Source organism: Halichoerus grypus, chromosome 9, assembly GCF_964656455.1.
Source record: "Halichoerus grypus chromosome 9, mHalGry1.hap1.1, whole genome shotgun sequence".
NCBI lineage: Eukaryota > Metazoa > Chordata > Mammalia > Carnivora > Phocidae > Halichoerus > Halichoerus grypus.
In genome coordinates this window covers 85,117,634-85,137,935 of record NC_135720.1, presented here as the reverse complement: position 1 = coordinate 85,137,935, position 20,302 = coordinate 85,117,634, and the positions used below count along the sequence as shown (strand labels likewise).

The 20,302-nt window shown below is 37.8% G+C and overlaps 1 protein-coding gene across 1 annotated transcript in view; it reads right to left on the bottom strand.

Moving 5' to 3' along the window:
- LMBRD1 (LMBR1 domain containing 1) overlaps positions 1–20,008 on the bottom strand; it is a 129,614-nt gene extending 109,606 nt beyond the window's left edge. Inside the window, exons 1-3 of the mRNA XM_036072669.2 lie at positions 19,735–20,008; positions 12,897–13,073; positions 6,642–6,702 (exon numbers count right to left, since the gene is read on the bottom strand). Of these exons, the coding sequence (XP_035928562.1) occupies positions 6,642–6,702; positions 12,897–13,073; positions 19,735–19,824 (328 nt within the window). The 5' untranslated portion in view covers positions 19,825–20,008. The remainder of the gene's footprint in view (positions 1–6,641; positions 6,703–12,896; positions 13,074–19,734) is intronic.
- Positions 20,009–20,302: the final 294 nt, after the last annotated feature.

Below are 20,302 nucleotides of genomic sequence, written 5' to 3'. Positions count from 1 at the left end.
TCTCTGAAATAAAAAAATAAATAAACAGGGCTGCCTGGGTGGCTCAGTCGGTTAGCATCTGCCTTCGGCTCAGGTCATGATCCTGGTCCTGGGATCGAGTCCTGCATCGGGCTCCTTGCTCTGCAGGGAGCCTGCTTCTCCCTCTGCGTCTGCCTCTCTCTCTCTGTTTCTCATGAATAAATGAATAAAATATTTTTTAAAAATTTAAAGGAAGGAGGAAGGAAGGAAGGGAGAAAGAAAGAAAGAAAGAAGAAAAAGAAAGAAAGAAAGAAAGAAAGAAAGAAAGAAAGAAAGAAAGAAGAAAAAGAAAGAAGAAAAAGAAAGAAAGAAAGAAAGAAAGAAAGAAAGAAAGAAAGAAAGAAAGAAAGAAAGAAAGAAAAAGAAAGAAAAAAGAAAAAGAAAGAAAGAAAGAAAGAGAGAGAGAAAGAAAGAAAGAAAGAAAGAAAAGGACGAATACTTCTTGGTTCATTTTATGAAACTAGCAGGGTCTTCATACACAAACCTGACAAGAATAGTTAAGATAAAGGAAAATTACATACCAGTCTCACCTAAGTCGATTTTTAAAAGAATCCCAAATAAGATAACAGCAAATCAAATCCAGCAAGAGATTTAAAAACCAAAAAAGCCACCATCATGACCAGTCAAGGTTTATCCTAGGAATGCAAAGTTGGCTAAAGAATAATCTATCCATGTAATACATTACTTGAAAGAATAATTTAAAAAAACAAAAAACAAAAAAACTTCACATGATTATCTCCCCTGATAAAGTGTATTCAAGTCAACAAATATCTAATTAGTATGTTCCAGGCATCATCCTAGGGCTCATGAATATGGCTAAATCAAAGCTCAGAAGTCCCTACTCCCTTAAGAATTCAGTGGGGGAAAAAAAAAAATATTTTGAATCACTGTGTGAACTACTCAGAGTACATAAAAAAAATTTTCTTAAATAAGAAAAACACAAAACAACCCAACTAAAAAAGGTAATTCAAGCAGAAAGTTGAAAAAGCTAATAAATTTTTTAGAAACATGCAATTTTATTTTCAAATATGAGAAATGCAGATTAAGGAACTATCATTTCACACTTGCCAAACTGGCAAAAACTAAAAATACACAGCAATATCAAAATTTGGCATATAGAACACCTGAAATTAATGGACCATTGTGTGTCAACCACACTCCAAAAAAAGTACACTATGGTTTCTAAAATGACAACTACGGTCTTGATGTCCCACATTATCCAAATAATATTAGTCTTGTCAGTAGTATTTTACAGTAATATTTTAATCTCAAGTTAGAGTTTCCTTGCTATTCCAAGGGCTCAGATAATGCATGAACACCTTCAAATACTCTTTTTCTCCCCTTCATTTTGGAGGTAGTACATACTCATTCGGGAAATTTTGTAAAATACAAAAATATACACAAAATAAAAATTACACATAATTCAACTACCTAAATGCCACCTAATTTAACCTTTGGGACATTTTCTTCTAGTCACTGATTGTATACACAGTGTTTTTATTTTTATTTACTATATAACTATGATAGATTGGGCCAGGTGCCAGAAAACTACAGCCTGCAGGCCAAATCTAGCCCACCACTTGCTTTTGTAAATAAAGTTCTACTGGAACACAACAGTAAAAACAAAAATAAAAACAAAAACACCAAGTTCAGGATACAGAGCAAATGGAAGATTTCTATCCTTTCAGTGGGAGTTAAAGTGGTAGAAACACTTAGAAAAATAAATTATCATTATTTAGAATGTTGAAGATGCACATAACTCGTGGTCCATTAACTCTATGCATGTATTTTGCAAATATGCAATAGGAAACGTGTACAAAATATATTCAATGCACAATAGCAAAAAATCTAAATGTCCAGACTGATTAACATGTGTTATATTCATACACAATAAAAATAAGCTACACTTTATGCAAGAACATGTAAGAATCTCAGAAAACATATGGCTGAATGAAAACAAGCAAGTAATTTCTTTTTTATTTATTTATTTATTTATTTATTTATTTGACAGAGAGATACACAGTGAGAGAGGGATCGCAAGCAGGAGGAGAGGGAGAAGCAGGCTTCCTGCCGAGCAGGGAGCCCAATGCAGGGCTCAATCCCAGGACCCTGGGATCATGACCTGAGCTAAAGGCAGACGCTTAACGACTGAGCCACCCAGGTGCCCCTGAAAACAAGCAAGTAATTTCATATAAAGTTCAAAAAATGTAAAACTAAAGATACAGCCTGGTAGAACTATAAGGCAAAAACAAGGGATTAACACAGACTAAATTAAAATAGTGGTTACTTCTAAGGGGGTTGGAGAAGAGATGGCATCAGGGAAAGGCCCACAAGGGACTTCAAACTTCATACCTTGCATGCTTAATAGATATATTGCAAGTATAAAAGTATTATATGTTGAATAAACATCAAAACTGTCAATACTTGCAAGACTGCTATAAAGTTAGCCTCTAAAATGGCTCCTGTTGATCCCCACACCCTTGTGCAATCCCTCAATTTGAGAATGGATAAACAAGCCATGGTATATTAATACAATGGGTGGGGGCTAGATCACTGACTCACTGCTGATGAGAAGAGTGTGACTCCTAAGATTAATTACTAAAAGACTCTGACTTCCATCTTGCTCGCTCTGAGAGACCTCAGCTGCCATGTGTGAACTGCCCTCTGAAAAGGTCCCTGTGGCAAGGAACTGATGCTGCCGGCAACAGGTAGCTGAGACGTGAAGCCAGCCTAAACCCGCATGAGGGAGCTTGGGAGCCAACTCTCCCCAAGTGCAGCCTTAAGATGAATGTAGTCCCAACATACACAACTGCAGCCTTGTGAAGAGAAAATCCGAGCTGAGGACCCAGATCAGCTACATCTGGATTCTTGGCCCAGAGAAACTGGGAGATAATGTTTGTTCTAAACTGCTAAATTTGGGGGTAATTTGGTACACCACAGTAGGTAACTACTACCACTGCTGATAGTACCTCACTGATTGAAACATTAAGGGGCATGATCTGACAATATACAACTTGGGGAACAAAACTGTTTACAGCCTTTAACTGAGAATATGTACTCTGAAGAACAGTCATTTCCCTGAAGGATTTTTTTGGTTGTTTGTTTCCTCTAATATTTCTACTTGGAAACAAATTCTTAGGCCACTCAGTGTCACGGAGTCATTATCTAGAGAATTTCTTGAGCAAATGCAATCAGAAACCATTTAGGAAACTCCCCCAGAGATTAAGAATACATTGTCAGGTAGAATACAGTCTTTTTAAAGGGGGAAGGGAAAGCAGGAGACAGGACACAACTATATCTCATCAAGAAGAACTTTACAGAAATCCCCCAAATTATTCTCAGTCCATCTTTTTTAGAAAAGCAATTATATATATTAGAGATGTTTTCAAAACAATAAAGAATCAAAAAGATATAAGTTGAATGAGATGCTAGGTCAATTCTTTCATATTAATCTTCTCCTATCATTGCACTGATGTTTACTTTCCTTGCTCTCTTAGCTAATTTGAATTAAAACAACAGCAGATATCAGCTATTCAGCACTAATCACGTCTCACATTCCTAATACCATTTGCAAGACTGCTAAGTAGATACTACTTTATCCATTTCACAAGTGTTGAAGTCATAAAGAAGTTAAATGACTTCAAGGTCTCATGGTACTCTTCTCAAATTAGACACTAGAAGGTTGTAAACCCTAAGTTCAAAATCCATAGTAAAGACTCCAGCTACAATTTTTCAGCAATTAACCAATGGGGAGTAAGGAAAAACTTCCTAAAAATTCTCTTAGGTGCGCTAAAAGGCATGGTATAGAAATAGGAGTCTGCCCTTTTGTTCTATAGTCATAGGGACCCTGTACCTAGGAGATCCCCTCATTTGAGGATGTTGTATGCATCCCAGAAACATTTCAGTCCTTTTGTCCTTTTTGAATGTTTTTATTTGTTTCTTCATTTATATCTTTAAACTTCTTTGATATTTTCCTTTAAAAAGCTACTCTTGTCTGACTTTTTTCTTCTCTGTTCAGTTTTAATCCTATGTTGGAACCTATTAAAGATTTTATTATATATTGTATTTAACCTTTTATCTGAGTCCTATTTTTATGTTTCAGATTTATTTTTATCTTTAAATTTTTACATTCTATTTATTGTACTTTATTATAAATGTTTATTCTAATGTTTTCTCTAACCATTCTTGAAATTTTTAGTTTTAACTCTTTCAATGTCCACTTTAAGTGAATTTTCATTTTACTTAATAGTTTTTCTAACTTTTTGTGTTGATTTTGCATGTGTACAGGGGTTGTAGAAATGGAGAGAGCTCAAACCATAGGCAGGAATTATTCAAGACTGTTGTGTTCAGCCTTTCTGTAGTTGTCCTATCACTTTATCCTAGAGACACTTTCTTCTGTTGACACTGATTCTTGGGCTATCATTTTTTGTATAGATATAAATTGAATTCATATAGTATACATTGTTTTCTGTTTGGCTGTAGTGCTCAGCATTGTATTTGAGATTCATCTGTATTGTTGCAGGTAACCGTACTTCATTGATTGTCATTGCTTTAAATATTCCATTGTATTAACATAGCATGGCTTGTTTATCCATTCTAAAATTGATGATCATGGAACACTACATCAAAAACTAATGATGTACCATGAGAGACGATGGACTCTGAAAAACAAACTGAGGGTTCTAGAGGGGAGGGGAGGTGGGAGGATGGGTTAGCCTGGTGATGGGTATTAAAGAGGGCACGTTCTGCATGGAGCACTGGGTGTTATACGCAAACAATGAATCATGGAACACTACATCAAAAACTAATGATGTAATGTATGGTGATTAACATAACATAATAATAATAAAAAAAAGAAAACATATTAAGCAGAAATTTCAGAAATTAAAAAAACTAATGATGTACTGTATGGTGACTAACATAACATAATAAAATTAAATTAAAAAAATAAAATTGATGATCAGTTAGGTTCAGTTTTTGGCTCTTTCAAATACTGCCGCTTTGAGGATCTAGTATATAAGTATATTTTAAAAAAAGCCTTTACTGCATTGTTTTCCATTGTATGGGTGCTCTTATTCAAAGAATTCCAGATTATTAGGTGTTTAATAAGTTCTTACTTTTTGCTCTCCAGCATTTCTGTAGTGAAAATAGTTTTATGCATATTTGGGTGAGGTAAGTTATGGAACTAAGGAAGAATAAAGATGGATCAAGAAACTTTCAGACTCCTATTTCTATACCATGCCTTTTAGCCTTTTTTTTTTCTTTTATTCAGCTTTATTATGCAGAATTAGAAATTGCTGTGCTTTTTATTCAACTTGGGATCCTGATTAGAAGAGCAGTGAGATTTATGCCTTACAAACATTGCATTATTAGTACATCATTGTGATATGGCTTCACACTGATTGTATATAGAGAAAAAGTAACATTGGAATTAAGGCAATAACCACATGTGCAAACCAAGCACAATACCCTGACACAGTCCTTGGTAAAAAGCTCTTTTGCTTAGGTGGTGGTTGATATTGCTGCATGCAGGTCAATTACTGAAGGATATGCTTCGTTTATTTAAAAAATCCCTCCTACTGGCCCACGATGGCCAGAAGAAGCTTTCGGTAATCTCCACTTGTGTCACTTGCGATCATTGTGCCCAGGGTCTTCTGATACATCTGACTGAGCGTCTGTTTTATTTGTACAAGATCAATCTCACTTCGAGTGACGGAGGAAGACGGAGAGGGAGAAGCAGGCTCCCCGATAAGCAGGGAACCTGATGCGATGCGGGGCTGGATCCCAAGACCCAAAGATTACGACCTGAGCCAAAGGCAGCCGCTTAACTGACTGAGCCATCCAGGCACTCAGCACTTACACACTTTTTTAAAGACTTACTTATTTTTATTTTAGAGAGTGGAAGAGAGAGAAAGCATGGACACGCATCTGCGAGCAGGAAAGGTGGGGCAAAGGGAGAGGGAGACAGAGAATCCAAGCAGATTCCCTGCTGAGTGTGCAGCCTGACACAACTGAATCCCAGGACCCTGAAATCATGAGCTGAGCTGAAATCAAGAGTCTGATGCTTAACCAACTGAGCCACCAGGCGCCCCTGCACTTACACATTTTTATAAAAACACAAGTCTTATGCAAATTTAAAGAGAAAATCTGGGAAACACTTAGGTGCTTACTATAAAGCTTTTATAATTGAACATTCAAGAAGGAAGAGAGAGAGAAGGCCCAATCAACCAGAATCCCTTAAACTGACTCTGTATAGTACAATAAAGTTGATGTTACAAACTCCCCTGAGTACCCTTTACTAGGGTCAATACTTAGAAAAAATGTCCAGAAAACTGAGATTTTTAAAATCAAGAGTGCAAGTAGGAAACTGGTAATGTTAACAAAGGAAGACACTTGAGATTTAAAGTAACTTGACTGAAACTCCAAAAAGACATAGTACAAGTGAACCTAAATGAAGCAAAGTAGGTTAAAAGTTTCCAGATTATGAGAATGAATGCTGTATTTCTTACTCCTGGTGTTGAAACAGTAATCACAAATGTGATATCAAAATTAAATGTTTATACACAGCTTAATTCTACATCTTGATTAGCAGCCCAGATAGGAAATGAAACTGAAATACTTACTGTAGTAACCATATAACACAGTGTCCTCGATCTGTCTGCTGACATTAGCATTGGCCCAGTCCTAGGATAAAAAGGAAACAATAGAAATATTAATGAAACATCCATCTGTTTAGCAATTATGATTAAGTTTTAATATGACTGAATGTCACTTATAAATGTATCATCAACCCAACCAAGTATGATCTGTGCCTTCAATAATTGAGAAAACAGAGAAAGTAAGTAAGCACACAATTTCAACAGGTAAATGCTGAGATAAGATGACAATATAGTTCTAGGGAAACATATAAGCAGGAGGCACCTAACTCAGCCTGAAGATCAGGGATGGCTTCCCAAAATGACTCTAAACTGAAAAATGAAGGAAGAAAGGTCATTCTCAGACAAAAGGAGGAAAAAAAAACAGTAGGAAGGACAGAAGAGAGAAGAAACACATACGGAAGTTTGAAAAAAAACTGCAAGAAGCTAAATATAGATTCATTAGAGCTTTTGGGAAGGTAAGAAAAAGCCAGAGGAGCAAGGGAGGGAAGGACACAAGTTTAAGGGACTCATGAGTCATGCTAAATATTTTGGACTTTGTGATGAATTTCTATACAGAGAGTGAAATATGATTTGTATTTTAGAAAATATCTAAGCATAATATATTTTTTAAAAATACCTAAAAGAACAATCTAAACTTATTTGCATTCACCCCACACAAGTATTCTTTAAATTAGTAATTTAACTTAGAAAATATAATTCAAATTAATCTTTTCAAATAGAAAAAATCTATACACTAATGAATCAGAACTCAGGTTATAATGGCAAGTCTTTTTATCAAATGTCCTAAACTTTATGCATATGAAAAATTAAACCTGGAGAGTCTAAGTGACTCCTGCTATTAAGTATTAGTATCCAGATCATTTCTTTCCTATAAACACTTTTAAGAGCTCAAGTCAGTATCAACATCCCACTACACTGGCACTTAAGGAAGGATATCAACATTTAAAACTCCTCAAATAATTGGGTTTTTCTTTTCTTTTTTTTTTTTTTACCAAAAACACCTCTAGCAAGGAACATCTATGAATTTCTTACTGACAAATTCCTAAAAGAACAAAAATGTGGAAAATCCAAATTTAGCATTACAAAAGCAAAATCTTGACACACAAAGTACAATAAAAATAGTATTTTTCCAACAGCAATAAAGGCTATAAAAAACTTAATAGGTTAAATAAAAATTTTATGTTAACTATATAAAGAAAACTAACTTAATTATAGAATATTAAAAAATCTAAATAAATGGAAAGTCACATGTTCCCACATGAAAAGATTGTAAATACCAAATCCCTCCAAATTAATTTATAAAAACTATATATACTGCCAATCCAAATCCCAATATACTAAGAGGTAGAGTATTTTGACATGCTGATTACAAAAATCATCTGAAAAACATATAGGCAAGAGCTAGGAAATTTTTTCAAAATGACCAACAATGAGAAATTTACCCAATTACTAGATTTTATTAATAAAACATGAAAATCTATTATAGTAACCTTCCATTTACCTAAGTGGCAAAATTTAAAACACATTATTAATGGCAAATGTAGAGGAAAAGTCATCACCTACATAGTAATAGTAAGAAAAATCGTCTATGATCTAGACATTCTTTGTTGGAATCTATTCCTAAAAATATTCACACAAATCAGGACAGATATCAATATACAGATAAGTTTTAAAGACAAAGTAGTACTGTCTAATGAATGACCTCAAGAGCTCTTACTGGGTTGCATGACAGCAAGCTACCAAAATGGGGCCTTCCCTTCCCATACAATAGGAGGAGTTATACCCCATCTCTATTACTCACAGAACTAAAGGGGCCCAAAGTCTCTAGGTGTTCTGGCAACCAGAATGTCCGAGCACCTCATGAACACCTTGTATCTAAGTTCACACTACCTGGCACCCAAGTCCATCGTGTTCACCTATCTGCAAGGCCATTCTCTTTGCCTTACAAGAAGGGAGAACAAAAGAAGGTAGAGGTACCTCTGGTGAAGCACCTGCACTTTGGGAAAGCTCACTTTACTGCAAGAATGTCAAGGATTTAAGAACCTATGCACTTGCTGATCCTTACCCCCATAAATTCCAGCCTACACCAAATAATGTTAATTGTTCCCTTTCCTCCTTACCCAACAATATTCAGTGCAGCGTTGTTAAAAAAAATTTAAAAACATCAATAACTAGAAACTATATGCCTAAGGAGAAACTATATATAGACATTAAAAACAATGAAATCTGTATAAACAGGTATATATAGATATCCATGAAGTACTTTTGAGTGAGGGGGGGGAGCCACAGAACGAATTACAACTAGTAGTTTTAACACATGCAATCTTTGTCTAAAAAATAAAACACCCATACATATACAAAAAAAAAAAAAAATGGAACAGTGCTTTTACCACATGGGCATGGCAAAGCACTGGGGATATTTCTGTGCAATAACTGGACATTTTTTCATCAATGATTCAAGCATCCAAATGGATATGTACATAATCAAAACTTCAGTTCCTAACAGTTTCTTTATTTACTGTTTATGCACAAAATGGAATTTTAAAAAGATTTTTGAATCTTGAAGATTTTTTGAAACAGAGGAAAATTCACCTATCACTGCACAAGCTCCCTTCCAATTTCCAAAATAATCCCATAAGGTATTAATGTACCCATTGAGAATTACTTACAGGTCAAGACCCCAAACTCAGAAAAAAGTTAAAACAAGAAAGAATGTAGGTAATTTAAAGCCAAAGATTCACTGACACTTAGAACCTTTTACCCTGCAAGGTTCTTTTGTTTAACCAAATCTTATGGCAATAAGAAAATATTAACATTACTATTTTAAGCCTAAAAATAAGCATAAAATATACAACATCATTCAAGTACTATTAGTGCATTTGGCTCTTATACTGTCTTGCCTCCAAGGTACATACTGTCAAAAGAGCTTAGTTTATGAAACCTTCCTCCATTTACATTTTGAAAACCACTCTACCCTTGATACATTTTATAGACCATGGCCTCCCAAAGTAGAGACCAAAAGAAACTAGAGTCATTTAAGACCCAAAAAGTTGGAAGAAAAAGAACTAATACTAGAGAATATTAAAGAGCATTTCAGATGAAAGGAAAAGAATATAAATTCCACAGAACAGAGATGCAGTGGGTCATATACGTAAAATTTCCTTTCCTATTCTTCAAAATGACATTTAGAAATGCTCAGCCCAACCCCAAAGTATACAACTCTCCTCAATTTTACCTGATATTCTCACCTTAGACCAGTGGCTTTCACTCAGGGGTGACTTTGTCCCCCATGGGGATTTGGCAATGGAGCCCCAGGCGGTTGGGAGAGTGTTGGTGTACTAGCAGCATCTTGTGGGTAGAAGCAAAGATCTGCTGTCCATGATGCACAGGACCTCACCCACAACAAAGATTAACCAGAACAAAATGTCAATGTCTAAGAAACACTGACTTTGAGGTCCCTAAAATAATTTGGAGCCAAAAGACAGGAATTCACTCAACTTACTACCAAATCTAAAACCTACCTCCATCTGTATTCAAATGTTAGTCCTTCCTTCTGCCAAGCACCTGTACTCCTATTTATGGCCAATCCTTTCACATTAGGACCCCCAACCCTTTTGCTTTCTCAAAGACACTGTACCTGCAATAGTATCTTCTCTTCCCTCTAAAAATGTCTCCTACTCCACTGAATCCTAAAGTATACAAACCCTAGTAACTTCCAATAAGCACAGAGATATACACACAACCACCTCGAATAAAAACACCTCCCTTGACCCCACTTCTTACTCCCTTAGAAAACAAAAGTTCTTGAAAAGTTTTCAGCATTCGCTATCATTACTTCCTCACCTCCCGGTCCACAGTTAACCCGGCTCCAACCTGAGCACCCAAATGCTCCACTGAAACTATCACCGCTGACCAAAACCAGCAGCCACTTCTCTACCCCTCTCACTATACCTCTCAACAACACTTCCAACTCCCTACTTGACACCTCCACTTTATATTTGGATATTTGGAATATTTAGGATAGGCACTCTGAAGGTAATTTGTCCAAAATACAGCTCTTTTAACATGACTTAAAAGTCATAAACAATTTGGCTCCCGTCTTCCTCTTGATCTCTCTAGTACCAAAGTGCAATCCCCAACACCACACTTCAGCCAAATAGGCCAAACTCATCTCTGTCTAAAAGCTTCTGTATTTGCTGTTCCCTTTCCCTAAAGGCTTTCACCTCTGGATCTTCACCTGACTGGCTCTTCCTCATCCAGGTCTCAGCTCAAGTAACCTGTTTCAGCAATTTGGCCTTCCCATGCCCCTATGTGAATTACCCACAACTTAGACTTTCATAGCAATCTGTTATATTTCCTCATAGAATGTACTGCTGTGAAGTCAGCTTGTTTTATTTACTGTTGGCCTGATCTTACAGAATGTAAGCTCCATGAAAACAGCAGCCTCATTTATTAATCTCCAGCACCCATGTATGTCAGGTACATACTACATGCTTAATAAGTATTAAGCAAATAAATGTATTTAAGGTGCAGTGAAGAATATAAAGTTCTAAGACAAAATCTGAGAGCAGAAATGAGGCAGTACTGGAGAGTTAAACCCAGACATCTAAGAGAGATTAATTACTGGAGGAGGGGAGTAAGAGATGAACATTTTAGCTGCCAAAATACAAAATGTTCCAATGCCATATCTTAATTACTAATTTTTTAAAAAAAATTTTTATACATTGGTATAAAATAAAAAGTATTTGTTTATGTTAGTGTCAACTTTATAGTACTCACTAGGAATATATATATATATATATATATATATATATATATATATATAAAATCTAGTGAGCGAAGAGCTCTGAAGCCAGATTGCAGAGTTTCAAATCTCGGCTACAGCACCTACAAGCTGTATGACCTTAAATAGGTTACTTCAACTCTCCAGACTTTGGTTTCCCGCCCATAAAATCATGGATAATACTATACCTCACAGGGTTGTTTGGGTGATTAAAGAGTGTTAATATATATTAATCAATGAGAACAGGATCTGACACAGTAAACATTCAATATGTTAATTACTATCTTTATACAGCACTTGGCACATGCTAAGTGCTCAATTAATACTTTCTAAATAAATGAGTGACCGGGGTGCCTGGGTGGCTCAGTCGGTTAAGCATCTGACTTAGGCTCAGGTCTTTATCTCAGGATCCTGGGACTGAGCCCTGCATCTCAGGCTGAGTGCTCAGTGGGAAGTCAGCTTGTCCTTCCCCTCTCCCTCTGCCCCTTCAACCATTCATGCTCCCAGGAAGGGGAGTTGTGCTCTCTCTCTCTCCCAAATAAATAAAATCTTTTAAAAATAAATAAATAAATACGTGAGTAAGTGACCTACAGTAAATAACTAGTTTTCACAGCAATCATAATGTATCTAAACCTAACTTCAAAAATGTTTTCAAATTATTTAAGTCCAGTTGGCTCAATTCAGGAACTTATTTTGGAAGCATGCAATACTGAGTTAACTGTAATAATATTTTATTCAAATACTGAAGTATCTACTCTGTGCTAAACACTTGGGATACAAAAATAAACAAGACACAGTTCCTGCCTCAAGAAGCTTAACTATTAAGAAACTTAAAAATATGTTAATTGAAAGATAACTCAGAAATCTTCCAGTCCAACACCCTTCATTTTAAAAATGAAGAACCTGAAGTCCAGAAAACTTAACTAAGTTGGCCAAAGATACAGCCTAGATAGTCAAGAGTCAAGACCAGAAGTCAGGTCTTGTAACTCCCAACTAGCTTAGTGGTCTTTTCCGCATGCCATACTGACTCAAAGTACTCAATGTGAAACAGATTTAGATTTTGATCTACCACTAACAAAATCCCTGCTAAATTACTTATTTACTGCATTAATGTAAATCAATGCAAATTTCAAGGGAGCTATGAGAGACACAAAAATAAACTATTGTGATTATGTAATATATTTTCAGATCAACAAAAGGGATTCTTCACATTTGGAGGGTTGGTGAATTAGTAGTTCTTTAGTCAGTTAAGAGTCTGTTTCTAGTCTTCCATGGTGGTTGTCCCATTCTCAGTCTCTATGCTGCATTTCCACTCACATTTATTCCCTGGAGACAACAATAAAAGCACAATATATACTGGACTGCTAAACTTAAACACTTAATTGCCAAGAACTTGAAAGGGGAAAAAAAAAATCACATAGTATGATAGTAATTACCTTAAATGTACCATTTTGATTTTTCATGTAAGAAACCAAAAATATATCCACTGGTAGAAGTGCTGATGTGATAAGTGCAATCGCCAGAGAAAAAATTGCTGTTATGGTGGAGACAACTTCACTTTCCCGCTGACTTTGGTATTTACGAACATATATCCAACAGAATGCCAAAATAGCCTGAAAGAGAACAAAAAGAATGTCTGTTACTGCCCTATGCATTCTCTAACACAGATGATAGTATGTGTTTGAAAGTTTCCAATGGGAAACTGTCAAATGAAGGTTCTTTTAGATGTATAAGGAAGGTCCACTACCTCTTATAAACTTGTTCAAGATTTATAATTTTCAAAGCCTATTTCATGAATGCAGTACAACCTCCATTAGGTGCAAAGACACATTCACACACAAAACTTATTGATACCAGTGCTCAATTACATATATCCTCATTGAACCTCATTAATGGTTTCACACAACGTCATAGTTGTAATTAGTTTTGAATGCTTTTTACCTATAGATTTCTCCAACCTAAATAGAATATAACTTGAAGTGAAATTAACTTCTGCCCCATTATTACAGTTCAAGAATACCATTCAGCTAAAGATTAACTGCCAATAATCACCATGTATTGACAAATTATACTATAATTCAAATTTTAAAGGGCCTTAAACAAAGAAAAGTGAACATTTAAAATGAGTACACGTGCACTGCAAGGAACTTTCCAGTGATAAAAATAGACTCAGAGGTACTGAGGATGACATCTCTAATCCACCAGGTACTCTTAATAGTTACCAATGCCTTTCTAATGACTAACACAGAGTATAGGACTTTACTCAAGATTCTCCAACTTTAGGGAGTATCAGAATCATCTGGAGGGCTTCTTATAGTAGAGAATGCTGGGCCCCACCCCCGGTTTCAGATTCAGGGGTCTGGAGCAGGCCCAGAAAAATCTATTATTTGTAACAAGTTCCCAGGTGAGGCTGCTACTGGTCCAGGAACTACATTTTAAGAAGCTGCTCTACTCAAATTTAGGGAATTGCAGATAGGTACTAAATCAGTGATTCTCAGCCTAGGCTGTGTTAGAATCACCTGGGCAGTTTTTAAATACCCTTATGCCGAGGCGCCTGGGTGGCTCAGTAGTTAAGCATCTGCCTTCGGCTCAGGTCATGATCCCAGGATCCTGGGATCAAGCCCTGCATCAGGCTCCCCGCTCTGTGGGAAGCCTGCTTCTCCCTCTTCTGCTCCCCCTGCTTGTGTTCCCTCTCTGGCTGTCTCTCTGTCAAATAAATAAAAATAAAATCTCTTTAAAAAAAATAAATATCCTTATGTCTTCCCCACAAATCAATTCAATCAGAGTGAAGCTCCTCCAGGCAACAGCACTTTAAAAAAGCCTGAGGAGGGGCACCTGGGTGGCTCAGTCAGTTAAGCGACTGCCTTAGGCTCAGGTCATGATGGCGGGGCGGGGCGGGGTTCTGGGATCAAGCCCCGCGCTGGGCTCCCTGCCCAGCAGGGAGTCCACTTCTCCTCTGTCCCCACCCCCCACACCATCCCCACTCCTGTTCTCTCTCTCTCAAATAAATAAAAATCTTAAAGAAATTTAAAAAAATAAAGATAAAAAAGCCTGAGGATTCCAATCTGAGCCAAACTTGAGAACTACTGCTTTTGTTTCCCATTTTATTGACGTATAGTTGACACACAATGTTACATTAGTTTCAAGTGTACAACACAGTGATTCCATAACTCTACTCCCCTATGCCATGCTCACAAGTGTAGCTACCATGAGTCGCCACACAACACTATGGTATCACTGACTCCCATGCTGTACCTTTCATCCTCATGACTTACTCGTTCCATAGGAAGCCTGTACCTCCCACTCTCCTTCACCCATTTTGCTCATCTCCTCCCTTCCGGCAGCCAACAGTTTGTTCTCTGTATTTACGGGTCTGTTTCTGGTTTTTTGTTTTGTTTTTTATATCCCACATGTAAGGGAACTCATATGGTATCTATCTTTCTGTCTCTGACTTATTTCACTCTCTAGGTTCATCCATGTTGTGGCAAATGACAATGGAATATTACTGAGCCGTAAGAGAGAACCATTGTTTTAAATAAACTCTATTAAGAGCTCTGGAACAAAAGCGTTGTTTTGTCCTTTCACTCTTTTCAACAGATTCAACTGTTACTTCCTTTGTGGGTATCCTAGTTCAGGAGCCTGAACTGAACTAACACCACCACCTAATTTGTTTCACAGCTTCCAAATTCCCCTACCACAATCAAGATAAAAGAACAGTTCCGCCACCGCAGAAAAATCCCCTTTGCCCTGTGTAGTTAACCCCTCTCTCTACTCTCCACCCTTGACAACCACTATTATCTGTCCCTATAGCTTCTGCCTTTTCCATAATGTAATAATGTACTTATATAGCATATCATCTTCTGAGTCTGGCTACTTTCACTTAGGATAATGCATTTTAAATCTATCTAAGTTGTTTCATGTAATTCCTTCATATTACTAACATTTCAGCTGGTGTCAGAACAGCAGGAAAAAATAAAGTGAGAACAGAATGTAGACTTTGGAACCTGGATGTTGGAGGAAAAAAAAGACCTAGATTCAAATCCTGGCTACTTACTAATTTATTTTTGTTTGGGGAAGTTATTTTCTCATAAATTTATATTAATATTTTAATGGATTTATTTAAATGAATTCACAAATATTTAAAACATTCTTCTAATTATTTTGAAGCCACTGGAAGCTGAGCTTAATCATTCTATCTTTACAGGACCTGACACAAAGTATTCAATAATTTTTTTGATGGATTTCAAAAAGATCTGCACTTTCACCAAGTTCAAAGTGACGGGTATTATGGCAGAGGAAGCCGTTTGCCAATACCAGGCAGACAAGCAGGGAAAGGGCAACCCAGCCAAAATAGTTAAGCCAAAGGATCCTGAACTTTTTGGTCTCAGGATTCCTTTATACTTTTAAAACTGAGAACCCCAAAGAGCTTTTTGTTTATGTGGGTTAAATTTATCAGTAGTTACTATATTATTAACCAAATGTCATCATCTATAAAATAGTAGTAAGAATACTTCATAGCACGTTATAAGCATAAAATAAGATGTAAAGAGTTTATAGCACAGTGCCTGGCCACAGTAACTGCTTACCAAACAGCAACTGTCATATGAATTGTCATATGTCAATAAATCATATGAAACCAAATGTCATATGAAATAAGAGGCTTTCATAAAAGAAATATATGATTTTGCTAACAATCATAAAGGTTTAGAGCAAGCCCCAGCCCCTCCCACAAGATTCTAATTTAATTGGCCTGGGCATTAGGATTTTTAAAAACTCCCTAGTTGGTTTTGATGAGCAATCAAGGTTGACGACAGGGGCAGAAGTAGGAATGAGAAGAGATGAATGTTTCTTAAACTAATAAGCATATACACTGCCTGGGATCTTGTTAAACTGCAGATTCTGATTCAGTAGAGCTGGGGTCTTATATTTAGTATTTCTAACAAGTTTCCAAGTAATCATCACTTTGAGTAAGAAGAATAAACTTGCTTTACAGAAATGAAGACTCTGTCTTATATAGCAAAGGGAAATGTAATTGAGGATCTTGGGGGACTTAAGAAGAAAGGCTTAGATTTCGTAAAAGAAACAAAGTTAGATTATAGGATTGGAGGACCAAACCTAACCCATGTGGCAGAAGACACTTAAGTCCACCCTGTTTTCCCAGGATCACTCAAGTAGTCAATCTTAGTGTTCTGATTCTTTAGTAGATTATTGGCAACAGTTTTCAAAGTGTGAAGTCCTCCAACCCCCAGCAGTCCCAGAATCCTTTCTGGGGATTTACAAATTGAAAACAATGCTCATAATACTAAAAAGTCATTTGCCTTTTTCACTATGTTGATACCTGCACTCATGCTGCATTAAGTCAGTGGTAAAACTGCTGACAAATTAAGCATGAATCAAGTCAATGGCACCAAATTGTGCCAGTAGTTATTGTATTCCTCACCACCACATACATACACATACACACACACACACACAGAGGACAATGTAAGACTTTGCTTAATGAAGCAGTAAAAATTAACTTTATTGAACTTCAACCCTTGAATCTTTTCAATACTCCATGGGGAAAACGGTGAAGTATGCATTGGAGCTCTCCTGCTGCACCTCAAGGTGTTACGGCTGTCCCGAGGAAAAGCACTACCAGTAACTTAGCTGAAAGCCACATCAGACACTCTTTTCAAGGTGTATCACTTTTACTTGTAAGTACAAGTGGTTAACTATGGTTATTCAGACTTGGATGTCTGGCATATTTTGTTGAAATGAACAAAGGGAACCTATCACTTCAAGAAAAAACAACAGACAGTATCCATTCCCAATGATAAAATTCAAGCTTTCAATGAAACTTAGAATTTTGGAAAACTTGTATCCATGACTGCAAGCTTGACAGTTTCTCAATACTTTTTTCTGGGACATTTCTTCTAACAAGATCAGTGGTAAAGTTAATGAATGGGATATTTTATTATTATGTAATGAAATATATCCATATTTGGAATATCTGCATAACTCAGTGAACCAGATTTTCTAAATAATCAATGCTTCATGTTGTAAAACCATGCACAGGCAAAAGATCCAAAGTACGACATGGACCAACAAATTTTAATGTAACAGAATGAAAAGTTTAATGATAGGGTTTCAGATTCCATTGTTTCAACTAACCTTTAGAAAGCTTCCAGTTACTGAGTTTTGGTGTGGTATTTAAGAACATCCACAATTATCTAAAAAATACTCCTCTGCTTCCAAGGACGTACCACTAAAATAGGATATTTTTCATATACTTCAACCAAAACAACACTCAAAAAACTGAATACACAAGCAGACATGAGAATCTAGCTCTCTTCTAATAAGCCAGGAATTAAAGAAATTTGCAGAAAATTAAATAGCCCTTATTACTAATTTTTTTCTACTCCATCTAGTTTCAAACTCCTTAATTCCCTTCTCATTTTACTTTTTCCTTCTGTACTATCACCAACTTCAATACCTTGCCTTCTTCATCTATCCAAAGTCTACCTCAATTCCACTTTCTTCCAATATTGCTCTCTATTCTCTGCAGTCCTATTTCATTTATAAAATTGTACTTTGGTTTTCAGTACTTAAACCTGTTTTAAGAATTTCTGTTCTCGGGGCACCTAGGTGGCACAGTCAGTTAAGCGTCCCACTCTTGGTTTCAGCTATGGTCGTGATTTCAGGGTCATGGGATCTAGCTGGGCCCAGGGATCCACACTCCCACACTCAGCGGGAAGTCTGCTTAAAGTTTCTCTCTCCCTCTCCCTCTGCGCTCCCCCCCAACCAAACCAATAAAAAAATAAATCTTAAAAAAAAAAGAATTTTTGTTCTCCCATTATCTTCAGGATCTCTTAAAGGCCATTTTGTTTTGTTTCCATCCTCCCACAATTTATAGCACAACTCATATACATTAAACGTTTATTAATGCATAACTGCCAAGATATTCCCACTAGACTTTGATACTGGTTACATGCTCGTTTGTTTTTTCCTAAACCAACTGAATATGATGGTCTGGAAAAGCTAGTGAACTCCTCAAGCACCATACTGGATGGGCTTTGGGGAACAGCGCCACCCTTTACTGTTTCCATTTTCTCCACCAAGAGGAGTAAAGTATGCTGCAGTGTACAAGCACTATTATTTTCTGGGAGAGTGAAGGTAGCAAGAGATAACTTTCCAGAAGTTTTCACACTTTTTTTTTTTTTTTTTTGGTAAAGTTTCTGCTGAAACATTTACCAGCAAAACATACTACTTACTACCTAGGTTGCAGACACTGTAGTGGAATCTAACAAATACAAGTCTTGATTTACCAAACTGAAGTTAGTGGGTTTGGGGGTTGATTTTGTTTTTTGTTTTAGTAATGCAAAGCAGCAAAATACTTTGGGACACAATGCTACAACAGGAGGTTAAAGACAATGAGGAAAGAGAGTGAGAATGGGGAGGGGTATGGAGAGAAATAAATTGAACCCCCAAATAAAATAAGCCCAAGGGTTTTAATATGACGCAAGGAAGTAAAAACTAGGCCATTTGGGCTACTGAGGCCCACGTTTTGATCACTGGATAAACGGGAATAAGATGGTAGGGAAAGAAAGCACCTCAGTTCTGATAGGCTGTAGTATATACACCCTGATACTGGCAGTAAAGAGGGCTACAGCTCTTCCCTGCGTAAGTTTCTACATCCATCAAAAAAGACTGGAAAGGAATGTGAAACCTGGAAGTCAGAACGAACATCTCACGTCATCAAGGCAGAATCGCACAATGGGTAGAGAAGGTTGGAGACTCAATAACCCCAAGGGTAGGGAACACGGGCAAACCCCAGTTAAAGAAGCAAAGAGGCCCCCTTCCAGATCAAGGCCAGCGGCTACTGAACTTGCAAAGATCAGGCGCCGCTGCCCCACACCTTGTGCTCACGTCTCACATGGGGACCAGAGGCCACTTCTCCCTTCTCAACCCCCAGGGTCTCCTCCGTCCCCAAACTCCACCCGTCCCACTGCCCTAGTCAGGGATGAGGCCAAGAGTTCCGAGAATGGGAACCTGCAATATTAGACGTCATCAGGGAAAAGACAGCAAAGGCGGCCGGAAATTCGTGCCTCCTTTCCCCACTCGGAGCTCAGCCCCCGCCCCGGAGCAGAGGAGCCCCCCCGACAGTCCAAACTACAAGTGGGGCGGGGCGGAATGAGGAGGGTCTCCCGGGCCGGGAAAGGCCAGCTACAAGGCCGGCCCCTCCCTCTCTCCCACCAGTCCAAACACTGGGAAAACTACGAGCACCTCCCCTACCAGTAGTAAGAGGCCGAATATGCACCAGCCGATCACCAGCTCCGCGGAAGCCGCGCCAGGAGGCGCCGCCGCCGCCGCCGCCGCCGCCATCTTCACTTCCGGCCCGGACTCCTGGAGTAAAGGGGGTGGGGAAAAGGGAGGGGGAAAGGGGAAGGAGTGCGAAGGACACAGCGCCCGTGCACCCTAAAGGTTAAAGGGGCGGAGGGGGCGGAGCAAGGAGTTGCCAAGGAGACCCAACCCTCGAGCGTCCCCTGGCGTTGAGCCGAGCGGGGGCGGGGCGCGCCCGGGACGCCGTGACGTCACCGCGCTGCCCGCCTGAGGGGATGAGAAGGTTTTACGTGAGGGTGGTGTTTTACTGCACAGCAACCTTGTTGGAATAATTGAATCGGACTCAGCTGATGGACTGGAAAAGCGAGGAGACTGCACAAGGGCCTGGATTGCGTTTTTCTAGAAATTCAAGCCAACGTTAAGGAGTTTCGACTTCCTCCTGGGAAGAAAGTTTGGCCCTCATGTCCAAGACAGAATGGGCCATGTAGTTAGCAGAGCTCACTAGGTTGCAGGAATGGCT